The 18834-nt window shown below is 54.2% G+C and overlaps 1 protein-coding gene across 2 annotated transcripts in view; it reads left to right on the top strand.

The window, feature by feature from the left end:
* ACAN (aggrecan) overlaps window positions 1-18834 on the top strand; it is a 67200-nt gene that overhangs the window by 24015 nt on the left and 24351 nt on the right. For both annotated transcript variants that reach the window (XM_042941039.1, XM_042941038.1), the window contains exons 2-10: window positions 4072-4148; window positions 6765-7148; window positions 8114-8288; window positions 10379-10506; window positions 11795-12088; window positions 13634-14035; window positions 16077-16251; window positions 16774-16901; window positions 17906-18199. In XM_042941039.1, coding sequence (XP_042796973.1) covers window positions 4079-4148; window positions 6765-7148; window positions 8114-8288; window positions 10379-10506; window positions 11795-12088; window positions 13634-14035; window positions 16077-16251; window positions 16774-16901; window positions 17906-18199 — 2050 coding nt within the window. In that variant the 5' untranslated portion in view covers window positions 4072-4078. The remainder of the gene's footprint in view (window positions 1-4071; window positions 4149-6764; window positions 7149-8113; window positions 8289-10378; window positions 10507-11794; window positions 12089-13633; window positions 14036-16076; window positions 16252-16773; window positions 16902-17905; window positions 18200-18834) is intronic.

The raw sequence follows: 18834 nt of genomic DNA, 5'->3' as shown, positions 1-18834 counted from the left end.
ACAGATGTGGCCACTGCCTTGTAGAGCTTACAACATGGGATGATGATGACCACGCCCCTAGTTCTGGCCCTGGTTCCATCTTCAACTTACTATGTGGCCTTGAGCAAATCCCTTAACTTCTTTGGACCTCTGTTTCTTCACCTGTAAAATGAAGGAGTTGAACTTGACATGCACTAACGTCTGTGGCTCCAGGAAGGAGGGTGAGATCTGGAAGGTACATGAGGAAGAGTTGAAAGAACTGGGCAGCTCTGTGGGAGAAGACAGGACCCCTGAAGATCTGGCATGAGTCCCTTGCAAGAGGAGTGGACATTTTTATTGCGGTCCCTGAGAGTAGAGCTCCTGGGTCGAAAGTATAATGGGGGTGGGTCATTCAGACTCCAGCTTGGCATCCCAGCTGCCCAGCCATGGCATGAGCCACCTTGTGAATGGGCACCTCCTATTCAGTTAGAGACTGCAGACCACGTGCCTCAGATGCACGTGGACAGGATCCCTGGCAGGGAGGTCACGGCTGTGAAGCCCCAGCCGCTGGGTGCTCTTCCAGCCCACACATCTGGAGAGGCTCACCCAGTCCTGCCACCAGGGACGTGGGGGGGCAGTGGTGCCGACGGATGCCTACTGAGTTCCGAGCTGGAGACACGGCCCCCACCCTCAAAAGGGAACCTGACTGTCACATTATCTCTCTCAGTCTCGGAACAGCCATGGGGGTGGGTCCTGTGTTATTAAAGTAGGAGGTGGCCACGCCAGGACCAGGACTGGATACCTCTGGCCTGGGTTGGGGGGGAGCGGGGTGTGCCTCAGGTCCGGGGGTCTCCACTGCACGGTGCGGGAACAGAGAGATTCAAGGCAAGCGGGTAAGCTGCCCACCCAGTGTCTTAATCGGGTGGAGTAAAGGCTAAGGCCACGGCCAGGTTGGCACCCGACCACGTGACAGAGGCTAGCTGATGAGGAGGTGGAGGGTTTCCCTATCTACACGCACACGCACACGCACCCACACCCTCATCTCAGTTTAAAAGCCCCGCTAAGCTTACTTTCCCCTGTCGGGTCTCCTAGCACTTCTCTCCCGAGGAAGCCAGCTCCTTGATGACCAACCCAACCACACACGGAACCCCTCGCACCCCGGCCTTCATCCAGCACCCACTTCCTGCTCCCCCAAACTCCTCTTTCCCCTTCCTTTCTGACGCCCCTGTCCCCTTGCTCTGCCCCGGCCACACATTCCCCCCTCACCTCCACCTGGCTTTGCTTCCCATGGAGAAAGGCCTCCCTGTTGACCGTCTGGCAGTGCCCACCTCCTCCCATGAAAGACTCAGTGAGTCCTGGAGACACTTGGAACCCAGACAGAATGGAATTTCTCCCTATTTTCTTTACAGCTGAGAAAACACACACACACACAAGAGCATATTTATTGCGATGTTTCTAGCCCAAAGTTTGTCTTTAAAAAAAAAAAGAAGAAGAAGAAGAAGAAATAAAATTAGTTTCTCTGCCCAGTCCACCCCTACCCCAAGCCTCCACCCTTTTCATTCCTGGTCGAGGCCAAGGAGAAACACAGAGCGGGCCCAAGCCCCACAGAGAAGCACTGCATCCCAGACAATATCAGTCTTGTTCACAGAGTTTGGGAAGAAACACACCTCCGAAAACACACAAAATTTCCCAGTGGAGGGTGTTCTGAGGGAAGAACAGGCAGGCCCTGTGTCTGGACACAGTATCCCTGAGGCTCTGGGAAGAGAGGAGCCCACAAGTCTAGCCCCCTCCCCAGACCGGAGGGGACACCTTACCCTTTTAGCCTCAGTGGGGCCGGGGGTGTCATACTGGGCCTGAACAGGAGTGCCCACAACTCAGTGGCCCCTCATGGTCCCAGCACCTGGAACCCCAGAGATCGTTTTTTGAAGGCAACATCGGAGAAAAGTCCCTGAGGAGAGAAGCAAGGGGCTGCTTGTTAGATCTCTGGCATTTTCCAGACTTCCTATGGTGGGAGGGAAACGTGCCTCACGCATACGTCTCTGTCCCCCCAGCAGGGCCACACAGACAGCCCTTCCATCCCTCAGGTGACCAACGTATGTGGCATGAATGACAGATTGTGATGGAAAGAAATGTCACTCAAAAGAACAGGCCAGGTCACCCAAAAGGGTTCCTCAGAGTCCTGTCCCCTGCCCGCCCCTCTCCCAGGCATTCCTGGGATGGCAGCCCAGGAGCCCCCCCGCTGATGGTGACTGAGCCAACAGCGACACCTGCTGGGCCATCAGACTCTGACCCAGCAGAGAACCCGGGGGCGTCACCCCAGCTTCCCAAAGCCCCCCGAAGCTCCATTCTTGTCTTTAGTTCCAGATCCTCCACCCCCTCCCCCTCCAGGGCTGCCTCTCTCCTCCCCAAGGAGCATCTGTGATGCAGACACTTCTCAAACCAAAATTGAATGCTCCCACACCGGAGAGGGCAGGGTGGGCCCCAGCACAGGACCCTCCCGCAGGAGAGCTCAAGGGACATCGTCAGGCACATGTCAGGGAGTGCCAGTCACAGGCCTCCGCAGTGTGACTGCACACCCTCTAACCAACGGTGCTCATCTAGGCCGCACATTAGAAGCATCTGGGAGCTTCTGAATGCCTGAAGACCAGGCTGACGCCCAGGTGATTTCAGTGCACAGCCAAGGCTGACAACCACTGCTCTGGCTGACCTCTTAGAAATTTAATGGGGTCTTTTGAGGGTCTGTGCATGGTCCACTTGGGAGTCAAGAGCCCAATTGTGCAGGGAATGCCTTTATGATGTGATTGTCACATATCTGTATACTTGGCATGACAGTTCTCCAGCAGAAAAGGAAGGTTTTTCTGATGCACATGAAGTCATTGTTGAGGCCAGCAGGAGGGCTCCAGGGGTCCCGGACTCTCATTGCTCTCCTACATTATTAACCTGCCCATCCCTGAGCCTCCTCAAGAGCTCTCTGGGTGGGCATCCTTCCCCTGGCTTGAAGCAGGCCCCTGAATTGTGCACGAAAGCTTGGAGCATCCTTCATCCTAAACACACAAGGTTCTTGAATTTGAAGTTGGTGACAGGTCTGGATTTCATCAGGGAGGTTGGCTAACTCATTTCATTTCTCAGGGATTCTAACAGGGTTCTCCAGAGAGGAAGAGGCAACTGGAGGTATGCATACATAGAGTAAGAGATTTACTAGAAGGACCTGGCTCACATGATTACAGAGGTATCAGGCAAGCTGGGGGCCCAGGAGAACCAGGGTGTCGTTCTAGCCTGACTCTGAAGACTCGAGACCCAGGAAGAGCCACTGTCTGGGTTCAAGTCTGAAGGCGGTTTGAAGGTCATCAGGGAAGAGGAATTCTCCCTCTCTCCTGGGGGAGGTTCAGCCTTTTTGTTTTATTCGTACCATCAACTGATTGGATGAGGCCCACCCATGTTAACAGGCCAATCTGCTTTAGTCTACCAACTTAAATGCTCATCTCGCCCAAGAACACCCTCACAGACACACCCAGAATAATATTTGAAGACATACCTGAGGACCCCAGGGCCCAGTCAAGCTGATATAAAATCACCCATCACAGGGATCCTTCCAGATCAGCCTTTGCAGATTAGAAGATGGGAGGTTGCCTAGAAAAGACAGGAGGGGGGCGCCTGGATGGCGCAGTCGGTTAAGCGTCTGACTTCAGCCAGGTCACGATCTCGCGGTCCGTGAGTTCGAGCCCCTCGTCAGGCTCTGGGCTGATGGCTCGGAGCCTGGAGCCTGTTTCCGATTCTGTGTCTCCCTCTCTCTCTGCCCCTCCCCTGTTCATGCTCTGTCTCTCTCTGTCCCAAAAATAAATAAAAAACGTTGAAAAAAAAAATTAAAAAAAAAAAAAAGAAAGAAAAGACAGGAGGGTTCCAGCCTGCCACGTGCAATGAAACCGAGAAACCTGTGAAGGCTTTGTGAAAAGAGGATTCTTGCAGAAGGCATCCCTCCAACCACATGTAGCCTCTTTATCTTGATGTGATTTCAGATCCCTGCACGTGGAATTTATCACCTTGCGTCCTATGCCCACGTGACCGTTAACCTCACTGTAGCTGAACCTAACTCCTCTGCCTCCCTTCTTCCAGGTGAACTATGACCACTTTACTCTTGGTGTTTGTGACTCTGAGGGTCATTACAGCAGCCAGCGCAATAGAAGCTTCAGGTGAGGACACTCCCGTGCGTGTCTCATGTATCCAGCAGGCACTGAAGACTGGATTCTGGGTACTGGGTCCCGAACTTAGTGCTGCTACTCCCAGGGTTATGATTTCCCCTTTCCTGGCCTTTTCCTGGCCTTTTCCTGGCCCTGGCTCTTTCCTATTGAACGAAGGCAAGGCTAACCACAAGGGATGAGGGCGACACGCGTGCATCCAGGAGCCCTTGCTTGGGTACTGCTTCTCCCGGCTGCCCTCTAGGATGGACAGACAGCATGAGGGGGAGAGCTCCTGGCAGGTGCCCATCTTCCCAGTCTCCCCTCTGTGGACCTTACCCCAAATTGCCACATACTGAGCTTGGGGTAGAGGCAGGATATACATAAGCCAAAAGAGAAAATGCCAGCAAGGGAGGATCAACTGGGATATCAAAGAAGAGAAACTTGCTTGAGAAGCGGTCAGAAAGAAGCCACCAACAAATCACACAGGTCTTTGTTTATCTAGGCAAGCCATCCTCAGGGAAGACCCCCCCCCCCCCATGGTCTCTTTCATGTGGCAGGCACTAGGTGGGTTTCTGGTCATCAGGCCCTAAACCAAATGAACAAACTATCCACTGACCCCAGGACGGGTTTGCCCCAAAGTGGGCTGTATCTCCCTTAGACCCAGGCCAGAGAGGCCCCTACTCTGGGCCATGCACTGTAGAGGCCTTCCTCTGGCCCTCCTCCAGCCCCAGTGCTCCTTAAAGGATGAGGAATCTGTAGGGCCAATGAGACGTGTCCACACAGATCTATGCTCCCCCTTTAGACCACACTGGGTACCTAGGATGCCCCTAATTCCCTGCCCAAGTGGACCCAAGCCACTTCCAGAGACACATAGGTGTCTCCTCTGGGCCCATCCTCCTAGACGGGGGACCATTCCCCTGGTGTGAGCTACCCCAGGCCCGTGGGAGGAGTCAAGGGGTGGCCGTTTGTATGGGGTGTGGACGGAGCTGGGGCGTGAGGGCTGGGGTAAGCACAGAGCCCTCACGGGGCAGAGATGTGGCAGAGAAGCCGGCCTCCTGCGTGGCCACCCAATCCCAAACTCCAAGGAATCCAAGAATTCTAAATATGAGTCTGGCTTCTCCTTTTGAAAGGTATCATTGTCCAATAGCAAGATAGAACAGATTTTATTTAACAATCTGTGGCCTTGATTTATAACTTTTAAATATTTATACGCAGGCTCTATGGGTCTCCATCTGTACTCCTTCTCTGGGACCCACAGATACCCGGCCCCGGGCCGTAACCTGGGTGGTTTGTCCACACAGGCAAACCGGTTCCTAGGGTTGGTTGAGAGCTTTAAAAACTGCAGGGTTGGGGGCGCCTGGGTGGCGCAGTCGGTTAAGCGTCCGACTTCAGCCAGGTCACGATCTCGCAGTCCGTGAGTTCGAGCCCCGCGTCAGGCTCTGGGCTGATGGCTCGGAGCCTGGAGCCTGTTTCCGATTCTGTGTCTCCCTCTCTCTCTGCCCCTCCCCCGTTCATGCTCTGTCTCTCTCTGTCCCAAAAATAAATAAAAAAAAAAAACGATGAAAAAAAAATTAAAAAAAAAAAAAAAACTGCAGGGTTGGACACTGCTGTCACTCTTAGCTCTCCCCAGAGAACCGCCAGCGCTAAAACCATGCTGTGTTACGGGGCATGGGCTGAGCCCTCAGAGGGAGATTTTTGTGGAAGGACCTGGTGGTGGCTGCCCAGGACATCAGAAGGTTGGGTCTGGACCCCAAACATTCCTGGCACCCCCTTCCTTGCCCTGTTGTGTGTCTACCACCCACAAATATCTGGAAGATTTTTATTTTCAACCTGTAGGCTCTCCTGGAAAAAAAAAGGGGGGGGGGGCCATAAGTGTATGACATGCCATGAAAGGTGCTATTTTTGCAAAACCTGTTTCTTTCCTGTCCCAGGAGGATCTTTTATTTCTGACAGGATTTGGTCAGGATTTTGGTCCCTACTAACACTCTCCATGAGTTTTTGTGGAGCTGATCATCCCCCCCACCCCACCCCCACCTCGGTCTGATTCTTTGCAGACATATGTAAATGTCCGACCCCCCCCCCCCCCGTTCCCAAACAGCAGAAGAGAATGCCTTATCCCTCAGCAAAGTGGGGATGGAGTCCAAAGTGGACCCCCTCAGCTGGGACACGCCTTTGAAGTTTCGCATCGGAGCTTTAAACATTGTGTGGATTTTTTTTTCTTCCCCATAATAATTTTTCCTGCCCCACCCAACATGATTTTTTTCCCCAAAAATCTTTGAGTCAAGCTGTCACTCCAGGAAGATGGTCCTGTTTGTCTTATGGCTTGGCATCCCCCGGGGTACCCCAGTTTGAGGAACAGAGAGGAGGCTGTCAGCTCTGGAGCTTTCCTTGCCCTCCTCTGCAGCCCGTTTCCAGCTCCATAGTTCCTGTCTCGTGGCACAGAGACCAGGGGGCTTGAGGAACGCTGCTCTGGAAAAGGTGTAACAACGCTTCCCGGGAATTCCCGATGGCACAGGAACGGCCCCCACCATAGATACGGACACGCTCACGGGCTTTTGTCATTTCCAAAATGACAGGGAGGCTGGGCGGTCCTCTCTCGGCACTAACAGCTCTGTCTCTCCCCCACAGACCCTGACAACTCGCTGAGTGTCAGCATCCCCGAACCGTCCCCCCTGCGGGTCCTCCTGGGGAGCTCCCTCACCATCCCCTGCTACTTCATCGACCCCATGCACCCCGTGACCACCGCCCCCTCCACCACCCCCCTCTCCCCGAGAATCAAGTGGAGTCGCATTTCCAAGGAGAAGGAGGTAGTGTTGCTAGTGGCCACGGAAGGGCAGGTGCGGGTTAACAGTGCCTACCAAGACAAGGTCTCGCTGCCCAACTATCCGGCCATCCCCAGCGACGCCACCTTGGAAATCCAGAACCTGCGTTCCAATGACTCTGGGATGTACCGCTGTGAGGTTATGCACGGCATTGAGGACAGCGAGGCTACCCTGGAGGTCGTGGTGAAAGGTGAGGACCTCCCACGGGGATGCTGCTTCGCCTGGGGAAAGAGCCAGAACAGTATCCTCACAGCAGTGGACCCAGACAGGCTGGTTTTCAGATCCCAGCTTCCCCCCACCCCCAGCTTGCACCTCCCTCAGTCAAGTCAGTTAAGCTTCAGCTGCTGCCCCTATAACACGGAGCTGGTACTGTCATTCTCTCTGGACTTTGAGGGATTTAAACACATCCTAACCCTAGTCACCTGTAAATGAAAGTTTGCGTTGCACAGCAATCCCAGGATTCAGTGGACCTTGTGCTCCTCCCCATCTTACAGACTAGTAAACTGAGATTAAGTGACCTGCCTGAAGTTTCCCTGGAAGTGACTCTTCACCCAGGTGTCTTTTCCCTCCCCCAGCCCCATTCTGTTCCAGAAGCCAAAGAAAAAGATGAAGTCTCTCTGGTTCCCTTCTCTCGATGGCCCACAGGGAATGGTTGTGGCCTTTCGGTTGGCTTGAGGACAGGGCTCGCACTAGGATGCCCCTGGGCTGAGGATACATGGGGCTCTAAGTGTCCCTCTCCCCAGAGAAAAGATGGGGTTCCAAGAAAAAATTAAAAGGAGGCAGATTTTAGTTGAATTCAAAGAACTTCCTGATTATCAGAACTATAGAAACTCAAAAAAGATACCTTGTGAGGTAGTGAGGTCCTGTTACCGGAGGTGTTTCAGCAAAGGCAAGAGGGCCACGTGCAAATGTGGAGAGGAGGTCTAGGCATCAGCTAGAGGCCCGGGGCAGATGTCCCTAAGGCCCCTTAGGGACTATGGCCACAACTCTTCGAGGTCTTTGACGTGCGAATGTGGAGAGGAGGTCTAGGCATCAGCTAGAGGCCCGGGGCAGATGTCCCTCGGGCCCCTTAGGGACCACGGCCACAACTCTTCGAGGTCTTCGATGGCCAGAGGCCGTGCCTGACTTGCTGTCCCGCCCACGCGTGTCTTGCAGGCATCGTGTTCCATTACAGAGCTATCTCCACACGCTACACGCTGGACTTTGACAGGGCACAGCGGGCCTGCCTGCAGAACAGCGCCATCATCGCCACACCCGAACAGCTGCAGGCTGCCTACGAGGACGGCTTCCACCAGTGCGACGCCGGCTGGCTGGCCGACCAGACTGTCAGGTGAGCCCCCTGGGGCCACCCGCGGGGCGGGCGATGGACCGGAACACCGACCGGCACGGAGCTGGTGCCAGCCCGACACCACGGCCGGCCTCGGTGGGGGCTGGAGTAAGTGCCTTGGCCGACTGTGACAATACGTCTATCATTACACAGAAACAGGCGGATTTGGGGCTGTTTATCCTATGCGGTAAGATAGAATAAGGTCTCAGGTATTTTGTTAACAGAAAGCTCATCAGGTGCTTTTCTGGATAGCTCCAGTGCTACCGTGGAAATACTTTTATTAGCCGATAGGAATTCTAAAATAATACAGAACTTGCCACAGAAGGCCTTTATGTGCCTTACTTTTAAAATGTTTTTAATGTTATTTATTTTTGAGAGGGAGAGAGAGAGCGTGCATGCAAGTGAGGGAGGGGCAGAGAGAGGGAGGGAGACAGAATCCGAAGCAGTCTCCAAGTTCTGGGCCGTCAGCACAGAGCCCGACGTGGGGCTCGAACCCACAAACTGTGAGATCATGACCTGAGCCAAAGTTGGACACTCAACCGACTGAGCCATCCAGGCGCCCCTGTGTGCCTTACTTTTTTTTTAAAAAAAAAAAGGGAGGGTTATTGTACTCATTTGAATATACAGTGTAATTTGCAAGACGGTAAATGTGCCCAGGGCAATCCGTCTCAGACATGCTCATGTGGGAGCTCCCAGGGAGCCAGGACATGTCCTGGGGTCTCTGGGGGTTCTGCTCGTGGAAATCCCATGGCACCACGACCGGTCCAAATCCTAGCAGCTTTGCCCTACACGATCATTTTCTCCGTGCAAATTACACATCATTCTCCTTTCTGCCCACATTCCCCTTTGGCATGATGTCTTCACTGGTCCTTTAAACTTTGGTGTTTCCGGGGCGCCTGGGTGGTTCAGTCAGTTAAACGTCCGACTCCGGCTCGGGTCATGATCTCGCGGTCCGTGAGTTCGAGCCCCGCATCGGGCTCTGTGCTGACGGCTCAGAGCCTGGAGCCTGTTTTGGATTCTGTGTCTCCCTCTCTCTCGGACCCTGCCCCGTTCATGCTCTGTCTCTCTCTGTCTCAAAAATAATTAAACGTTAAAAAAAAAATTTTAACTTTGGTGTTTCGTGTATTTTTTTTAGCTGCTTTATTTTTGTTGTTGTTTTTAATAATGCAAGACATATATAAATTGAGCTTTTTGGCACATTTTCCCCCCTACAAGTACAGCTGCTGAGGGATGGGTAGCCCAGCAGGACAGACAGAGCTCTGCCCTCGAGGGATCTCAGTCTGTGAGAGCGATCCTGTTCAGGCGAGAGGAGACATCCATTCACGATGGATCCCAGCTCTCGAAAGAAAAACCAGAACCACAAAGCCTCCAGAGGAAAACAAAGGAAAACATCTTTGCAATCTTTGAGATTTTAGGACACAACACCCACTAAAAGGAAAACAAGACGAGACAGCGGCCTCACGTAGCCCAAGAGCCCACATCCCCAGCTCACAAACAGCTGGGCTCAGACCACAGCTCTGACACTTAGCCGCTGTGTGACGTTGGACAAATTGCTTAACGTCTCTGGTCCCCAGTTTCTTCCAGGCTAAAATGGAGTCTTTATAGCACTTGCCTCATTAGGTTGACGTGAGACCCAAATGATACAAAGCAGGGGTCAGCAAGGGACAGCCCACGGGCCGAATCCAACCATCCTCTTTTCTGTGCATAAAGTTGTGTCGGAACCCTGTGGTGGTTTCACACCACGGTGGCAGGGTTGAGTGGTCAAGTTGAGACCCCAGAGGCTGCAAGCCCTAAAATATTTACCATCTAGCCTTTCTACAGAAGAGGTTTGCAGGCCCCTGATACAATATGTTCAGTACTGATAAATATTCGGTAAAGGGGGCTGCCTGTAGTCACCACAAACTGAAAACACGCATCTCGGTAAAGCTTGGGAAAAACTGTAAAAACATGTGGTCCACGTACCCAGGGCAGATGCTGGCAAACACATCAGTGAGTCACTGTTTCCTCCCACGTCGGAGGGAGGGTACAAGGGCACAGGCCACAGGCCCCTTCTGTTTCCTGAATGTCACGCCCCCACTCTGGGTTCCTGGCAGGTACCCCATCCACACTCCGAGGGAAGGCTGTTATGGGGACAAGGATGAGTTTCCGGGCGTGAGGACATACGGCATCCGAGACACCAATGAGACCTATGATGTGTACTGCTTCGCTGAAGACATGGAAGGTGAGGCCCCACCCCCGTCCCCAAAGCCCCTGCCGGTGCCCTTCTCCCCACTGACACTCGGGATCACACGGGCCTCCTCTGGGGCAGGGCTCTAGCCCAGCTGCACCCCATACTCAACCCCTCTGCCATGCACAGGGAGAATGGGAAGGAGGGAAAGGGCCTGCAGGCCCCTCACTGTCCACTTGGGAAAGGGCCTCAGGGGCCCCAGGCACCTGCCAAATGTCTGGCACCGCTACTGGGCCCGACATTGCTTGTCTCTGTCTCTCCCCTGGGACCGCCCCTCCCAGCCAGGATGCCCCACCACTCAGTGCTCGGACCAGCCCGTCACCGTCCCAAGGTCCACTGCACCAGCCCAGCCCAGCCCCCCTCACCAAGGACACCCCAGGCTGCTCCAGGGTGGGCCGAACAGAAACGTAGTTCCCAGGAGAGCTGGCTGCCCCCCCCCCCTTCTCAGCTTCCCCGCCGCCGGCCCCCAGCCCCATCCAGGCAGTCTCCGTGGGCTGGTTCTGGAGGGCCCTGGAGGATAGCGGGAAGGGACCTGGAGTCTTTCTCTGCTTTGTAGAGGGTGCTAATTTTGGTCCCAGTCAGAGCTTCCCAAGTTACCCAGGCATGTGGATGACAGTTCTTCTCCCATCTGTACCCATCACCCCTTTGGACATTCCAGACCGCAGCCGCTGCCCCCAGCCCCAGCCCCAACCCAGCTCGCAGCTTCTCCCAGGAAAAGACCTGACAACCTGACTCATTGGAGGCAGGGACAGTCCCCCGCTTTCTCACCTCTGTGCTCCTTTTCCTCATTCTTATGCCTTGGCCCAAAGCCTATTAAGGAGCAAGCAGCTGTGTCCCCATTCTTGGGCACTGCCCATCAGAGCTGCCCCTGAACAGGGCCAGCCAGCACCTTCCCCGAGAACAGGTGCCCACCACGCACCCCTAACCCCCCTCACATAACTTTCTTAGGTTTTTGCAAATAGTAAAAAGAGCTCAGAAGCCCCCACTAATGCCCTTATGGATGCTGCAGGCTAGAGACCCCAGTTTGAGAACCACTGCTCTAAGGGTCAGAGTTCAATGCCTGCTTGTCCCGTCAGAATGGGAAGTTTTGTAAAGGATTGCTTGCATAGGCAGTGCTTAACTTGTAGGAGAGATGCCCCGGGAGGAGGATGTTCCACAACAGAGTGCGTGCAAGGATGATTTGGAGCAGGATTTGGGATCCTAGCAGCCACATGGATTGGCTGGGGATGCAGGGCAGGAGCGGGGAGGGAGATCCTCACTCTGCCGGCCCCGTCCTTCGCAGGCGAGGTCTTCTATGCGACATCTCCGGAGAAGTTCACCTTCCAGGAGGCAGCCAATGAGTGTCGGCGGCTGGGCGCCCGGCTGGCCACCACGGGCCAGCTCTACCTGGCCTGGCAGAGCGGCATGGACATGTGCAGTGCTGGCTGGCTGGCCGACCGCAGTGTGCGCTACCCCATCTCCAAAGCCCGGCCCAACTGCGGGGGCAACCTGCTGGGCGTGAGGACCGTCTACCTGCATGCCAACCAGACGGGCTACCCTGACCCCTCATCCCGCTACGACGCCATCTGCTACACAGGTGGGGCTGGGGGGGGACTGGGGGCCGGGAGGGGGGTCGTGCCACGGAAATTGGGGCCCAGAGGAGGGGGGCTTGGAATGGGGGTTTGTTTCTACTCCTTCTCAAGGGGCCACAGGGTGCCTGAACTTCATGTTTCAGCAATCCCGCCCCTTTCTTTCTTTCTTTCTTTCTTTCTTTCTTTCTTTCTTTCTTTCCTTCCTTCCTTCCTTCCTTCCTTCCTTAGAGGGAGAAAGAACAAAAGAGCGAGAGGAGGAGAGAGGCAGAGGATCCAATGCGGGGCTCCAACTCACGAACTGTGAGATCATGACCTGAGCTGAAGTCGGAATCTTAACCGACTGAGCCACCCAGGGGCCCCAGCAACTCCCGTTTTCACTAGCTCCTGGAAGAGTCACGTAGAACCACTGTAGGCACCGGCATCCAGCCCTGTCTCATCGTCGGCTCAGAATAGGGTTAAAAGCACGAGCTTTAGAGTCTGCGCTTTCTCAGATTTGAATCACAGCCCTGCCAACGTTTACTGTGAGGCCGGGGAAAGCCTCGCCTTCCCCATCTGTCTGCGGGGAAGGTGGCGGGGCCCTGACCTGGAACCATGCCGCACAGGCGGGCACTGTTACCCACCCTCTTAAAGCAAATGTGCTTAAAAAGACGGGCTTTTTAAAGACGCACACTTAAAATGTGCTTTAAAAGACGCACACTTAAAAAGAGTGCGGGGGGAGAGGTTTGACAGGCAATTTATTTTGAAAATTTAGACTAAAACCTTTAAAAATGAGATTTTTCTCTTATAGTCCACACAGTCGAGGTTAGAATCACAATCCCATGCTAATTCTTAGAGGGGGAAAAAACCCCCAGTAATATGGGGCTGCATCACTTTATGACAAAATTGATGACGGTGCGATGGCATAGCTCACTTCACGTTTGACCGTCATAGCTGGTCTTACGTGAAGATGGGTATTTTTGCAAAAGTAATGAGGATTTCCCCCAAAGCCTCTCTTAACCTTTCAGTATCCTTGGCAGCTTTTTCAAAGTGGTAGCACCCTTGTGGATTTCATCTTTCTTAAATTATGGGCTGGTCGTTTCTGCCAGACCCTCGTTTGCTCACGACAGAGACACGCAGGTGCCTTATGTCACTTTTATCCGTTTCGTGAGCTCCCACATCTTTGGCAAGGTTTTCCAGTTCCACCTTGTAACTGATTTACAACGTCCTATTGGCTAGTTACAACGTCAGATGGTCAACAAGGCACCTGGACGATAGGTAAGGAGGCAATGGGTGTTGATCAAGAACGAATCCTGGAGCTGGACTGGTTTTCTGAGCGGTGAGCTGCTTGGTCAATATCTCGTGCTATGATGATGTCGCGTTCTTTTGCAACATGGAAAGGCCTCCTAGAATGAGCGCGCGCAGAGTTGAAGCCGCCTGCAAAGGGTCCGGCAAGGTGCCAAGGCACCATGAGTTTTCCTCCCCTGGTGGGGGAAGCCGGTGGATCCGAGGCCCGTCTCCCTCAAGCCAGCCCCAGGCTGAGCCCCTAAAGCCGGTCTTTCCCCCTGCCCCAGGTGAAGACTTTGTGGACATCCCAGAAAACTTCTTCGGGGTGGGTGGTGAGGAGGACATCACCATCCAGACAGTGACCTGGCCTGATGTGGAGCTGCCTCTGCCCCGAAACGTCACCGAGGGTGAAGCCCGAGGCAACGTGATCCTTACTGTGAAACCCATCTTTGACGTCTCCCCCACTATCCCGGAGCCCGAGGAGCCCTTCACGTTTGTCCCCGAAGTAGGGACCACTGCCTTCCCTGAGGCTGAGAACAGGACTGGAGAGGCCACCAGGCCCTGGGGTGTCCCCGAGGAGTCCACGCCTGGCCTGGCCTTCACCGCCTTCACCAGCGAGGACCATGTCGTGCAGGTGACCGCAGTCCCAGGCGCCACCGAGGTTCCCGGGCGGCCACGATTGCCAGGGGGTAAGTGCCCGCCCCTCAGGGGGCTGCGTGGGGGCTAGGGGCAGGTGGAAAGAACTTGGCCTTAGGGATGTACCTTCAGCTTAACTTGAGACCTGGGCCGAGGCTTTCTCCTGTCAGACTCGGTTCTCCTTGTTTGTAAAAAAGGGGGATGGGCCAGAGCGGTGACCTCCATGCTTTTTTGCCACAGAGCATTTCCTTCGAATGAAGTTATAGGTAGAAACCAGACTATGTGTCAAGCAGGTAAAGATGCCACATGGGTCTAGGTGAAATCGAATAAAGAACTGGGCCTCTTTTGTCCAGGGGTCCTTCTTGCCCCATCAGACACCCCCAAAGAACAGAGCCACTTGAGAACTTCTACAAAGGTGACCCCAGGGCTTCTCACAGCAATGGCCTTCCAGGACAGGAGTCAGCAAACCAAGTTCCGGCGGCCAAATCCAGCTTGCCACCTGTTTTTAAATTTTTTTCAATGTTTTTTTATTTTATTACTTTGAGAGAGAGAGAGAGAGAGCAGGGGAGGGGCAGAGAGAGACGGAGACACAGAATCCAAAGCAGGCTCCAGGCTCTGAGCTGTCAGCACAGAGCCTGATGCAGGGCTCGAACTCCCAGACTGGGAGATCATGAACTGAGCCGAAGTCAGACGCTTAACCAACTGAGCCACCCAGGTGCCCCGCCACCTATTTTTATAAGGCCCACAAACTAAGGATAGTTTTACAGTTTTAGTTAGCCGGGGCACAAAGTCAAAATAAGAATAATATTCTAATATTCTGTGACGTATAACGAAAATTATATAGCATTCAAGATTTAATGTCCACAAATAACGTTTGATTGGACCAAAGCCACACCTATTTGTCCACGTGATGTCTGTGGCTAATTTAGGACTGTCATGGCAGAGTTGAGTAGTTGTGACAGAAACCATTCTTCACATGAAGAGTGAAATGTGTCCTGTCTGGCCCTTTCCAGAATGTCGGCCAACCCCTGATCTAGGATGATGGTGTTCCAGGTGTTTAAGGAATGTCTGGAGACTTTGGATGTCATGTCACATAGAGCTCAGCTGTTCCCCATACTCCAATCCAAGAACCAGAAGGACATTCTGGGGTGGCTTTCCTAAGGGCCTTGGTGGTGTCCCCTCCTGGGGGAAGAGCAAATAGTCACTGTCTTCCACCATCACACACATGATGCCACCAAGCAGGATTTCAGCCTGAATTGCCCAGAGAAACACAATACGTTGGGAAGGAGAAATTGTTTGGAAGTTCCGGGGGGTAACGCCAACAATGGCCGGGTCTGAGGGTTGGCCCGGGACTGGGAAGAGCCCCACTGGCCACCATGTGAGAAGGCGCCAATGGACGGATGGGCACCTGCCACAGGACAGAGGATGTGGGATTTGCAGCTGCGATATAACCTGGCCGATCACCCAGGGAAGTGTGTGTGCGGCTGGATACAACAGGAAAGGCTGAGTAAATGGGGGGCTCAAAGACAGGGCCCCTTTGGGCACCTGGCCAAAGCCATGAGGACACTCCCCAGAATGTGCCTGGTGCACACCCACAAAAACTCTCACAGCCACTTTCAGAGAGGCCGCCCACCCCCTGGCCCCTGGGCCAAGTGGAAGAAATGCTAATGGTTGGTGTATTCCTTAGCCTTTTCTGTATTTTCCGAATATTCTGTAATGAACGTGTATTCTTTTTGTCATGAGAAAAAAATGCGTTTGTTTTAAAGGGTAAAGGGACAAATGAGCAGTCTGGGAGTGAGGGGCCCAAAGAGGAAGGTTGGGGACACCCAGGGCAGAAGAGTCATCAAAGGCTTTCTCAGGGAGATGGAGTTCAGGAGCAGCTTGAACAAGCGGAGGGAACCAGCTTGGTTGAGAAGAGGATCAGAAGCAGGAAAGGAAGGAGGGGGTGAAGGGAAGTCACTCCTCAAGGAGCCAGAGCTCCCTCCACGCCCTCAAAGCCATGAGGACCCGCCCCATGGGCACCGGCATGCTGGTATCCAGTCCCTGCCCTGAGCCTACCTCGTCTCTCCTTCTCTCCCTCCCCTCCCCACCCAGGGGTTGTGTTCCACTACCGGCCAGGCTCTGCCCGCTACGCCCTGACGTTTGAGGAAGCTCAGCAGGCCTGCCTACGCACCGGGGCAGTGATCGCCTCCCCGGAGCAGCTCCAGGCTGCCTATGAAGCAGGCTACGAGCAGTGTGATGCTGGCTGGCTGCAAGACCAGACTGTCAGGTGAGGGATGAGCCCAGCCCCGCTTCCAGCCCAGAACCGTGAGGGGTCGGGCTTGGGGAGCCAGAACCTGTCACGGCACCCAGTGCACAGTGGGCACCCAATACACTGTGCAATAATGAACGAATTCATGACTCCATGGCTGCTCCCCTAATTTCTCCCCCAGAACCAAGGCATATTATCCTGAGTCGGTGGCGAAGGGCCCCGGGTGACATTAAGTCCTTGGTCATTTACCCCCAAGGAACAGGGAGGGAGAATCTCTCCTCAAGGCCCCCCCGCCCGGGTCCTCTCCAGCTTGACCCAATGCCCTTCTATACAACCGGCTCTCTTCTGAAGCCAGGAATCCCCCCAGGGGCCTCCAGACCCTTTCCTCAGCCACACGGGGAGCTTGCCACATAAGGGGACTGCTGTCACTGAAGATGCACCCTGCCAGAGTCCCAAGAGGCCTGCCAGCCTCACCCCGGGCCCTGCCTCTCCCGGCCCCTGGAATAGGCTTTCAGGTGCCCCTCCTGCCCTCCTTTGCAGATACCCCATCGTGAGCCCACGAACCCCATGTGTGGGTGATAAAGACAGCAGCCCGGGAGTCAGGACCTACGGCGTCCGGCCACCGTCAGAAACCTATGATGTCTACTGCTACGTGGACAGACTCGAGGGTACAAGCCACATTCTCGCATTTGGGGCCCCAGCCAGGCAGGGGGCTGATGGGGAGACACAAAGAGGAGGGGGAATTACCATCCCCCCGGCTCTCTTCCCACCCAGGGGCAGAAAGGCCGGCCCAGCCCCTCTCTCGGGCCAAGCTCCCTCTCTCCCTCCGGAATGGTTCATATGGGTCCCCCAGGATTGCAGGCGAGGTCTCCACCATCTGGCTCTTGGAGAATCTCAGTGCCCTGGAACAAATGAAAGCCTCTGAGAAGTCCTGCAATAGAAAAACCTCTTTAACTGTGCTTAGCCAAGTGCCCAAGCTTAGTCAACCACAGACATTTTATTTTGTTGCGTTTCACGTCTTTTCGTTTCAATTATAATCATCAAATTACTATCCCATAGAACCCAATTTTGGAAATGCTGGCATTATTCTAGAAAGATTTTGGTATAGCCACTCACCTGTTTTGGGGACCTGGGGCAGGTTACTTAACCTCTGTGGGCCTCGGTTTCCTCATCTATAAAATAGGGCTGATTGTGCCTCATATCAGAGATTTCTGTGAGTATTAAATGAGATGTGTATGAGAAGGGCCCGGTACAGTAGGTGTCCACTAAATGTGAACCTCCTCCCCCCAGTTCAGACAAGCAGCTGGGTACAGTTCTGGGTGTGGGGACCAAAACCCCAAGAGGGGCTACAGGACCCACCCCTCCCCTCGAGGAGCCCCCAGGGTGGGGGTGGGGGTTGCAGGTCCACAGCATTCGGGTGCTCCATGCTTAAGTGCTGTGGTGTAGGGAGCACAGGGGGGTCGGAGGGAAGGTGCCCAAGGGAACGCCTCTCTTAGCAGAGGAGGGGGGTGCCCAAGTGTGACGGGGCAGTCTAGAAAACAGAGAAGGAGGGAGGCTGTTTCCATGTAGAGTGACCAACTGGCTTCAATTCTCTTGCCCCGGCCCCTGGGTGAGCTGAGACTGCTCTGGCTGTGTACATGAGGGTCACACCTGCACCTGCCTCTGCCCCCAGGGGAGGTGTTCTTTGTCACACGCCCGGAGCAGTTCACCTTCGAGGAGGCCCTGGCATTCTGTGAATCCCACAACGCCACACTGGCCTCCACGGGCCAGCTCTACGCCGCCTGGAGCCAGGGCCTGGACAAGTGCTATGCTGGCTGGCTGTCCGACGGCAGCCTCCGCTACCCCATCGTCACCCCGAGGCCCTCCTGTGGCGGAGACAAGCCAGGCGTGAGAACGGTCTACCTTTACCCCAACCAGACAGGCCTCCCGGACCCACTGTCCCGGCATCATGCCTTCTGCTTCCGAGGTACGTGTTCTCACCTCTCCTCCAGCCTCCCTTCTGCCTGGGGGTGGCTCCTCTGGCTTCACCCCTTCACACCTTCACTCCTGCCCGCTATCCCCATCCATCAGAGCAAGGAGGGAAAAGTCAGTCCCTCTTGGGCAGGGCCAGCTCCGGAGCTAGCATGATCTTGAGCGTTGACCCCAAGGCATGTACATCCTTCTCAAGTTCCTCCGGGACAGGCAGAGAGAGGCAAGTGAAAGCTGGGGCTCTAAAATCAGGTTGACCTGAATTTTGATTACAGTTCTTCTGCGTAATAGCTGTGTGACCCTGGGCAAGTCACTTAACCTCTCTGTTCCTCTGTTTCATCTATAAAATAGTGATGTAATAGCTCCTACCTGAAAGAGTTGCTGTACCGATAAACTGGGATAGTGCACACAAAACACTTGGCATTGTGCTTGGGACATAGTAAATTCTCAGCAAATGTTAGCTTTACTGTTGTAAATAACACCCATATACACATGCACACATATATATACTGGTTTAATTTGCAACCCTTGCCAAGGTTTCTCCTGCTTCCAGATATTTTTGTGAGGAGTTGAGTCCAAGTGTTCTATTACGCTTCACTAAACACCAGAAACTCAGATTTTTAATTGACCTGT

The sequence above is a fragment of the Panthera leo genome, chromosome B3 (genome assembly GCF_018350215.1).
Source record: "Panthera leo isolate Ple1 chromosome B3, P.leo_Ple1_pat1.1, whole genome shotgun sequence".
Classification (NCBI taxonomy): Eukaryota; Metazoa; Chordata; class Mammalia; order Carnivora; family Felidae; genus Panthera; species Panthera leo.
The sequence above is the reverse complement of the archived record's forward strand: the minus strand, read 5'-3'. Positions and strand labels throughout refer to the sequence as shown.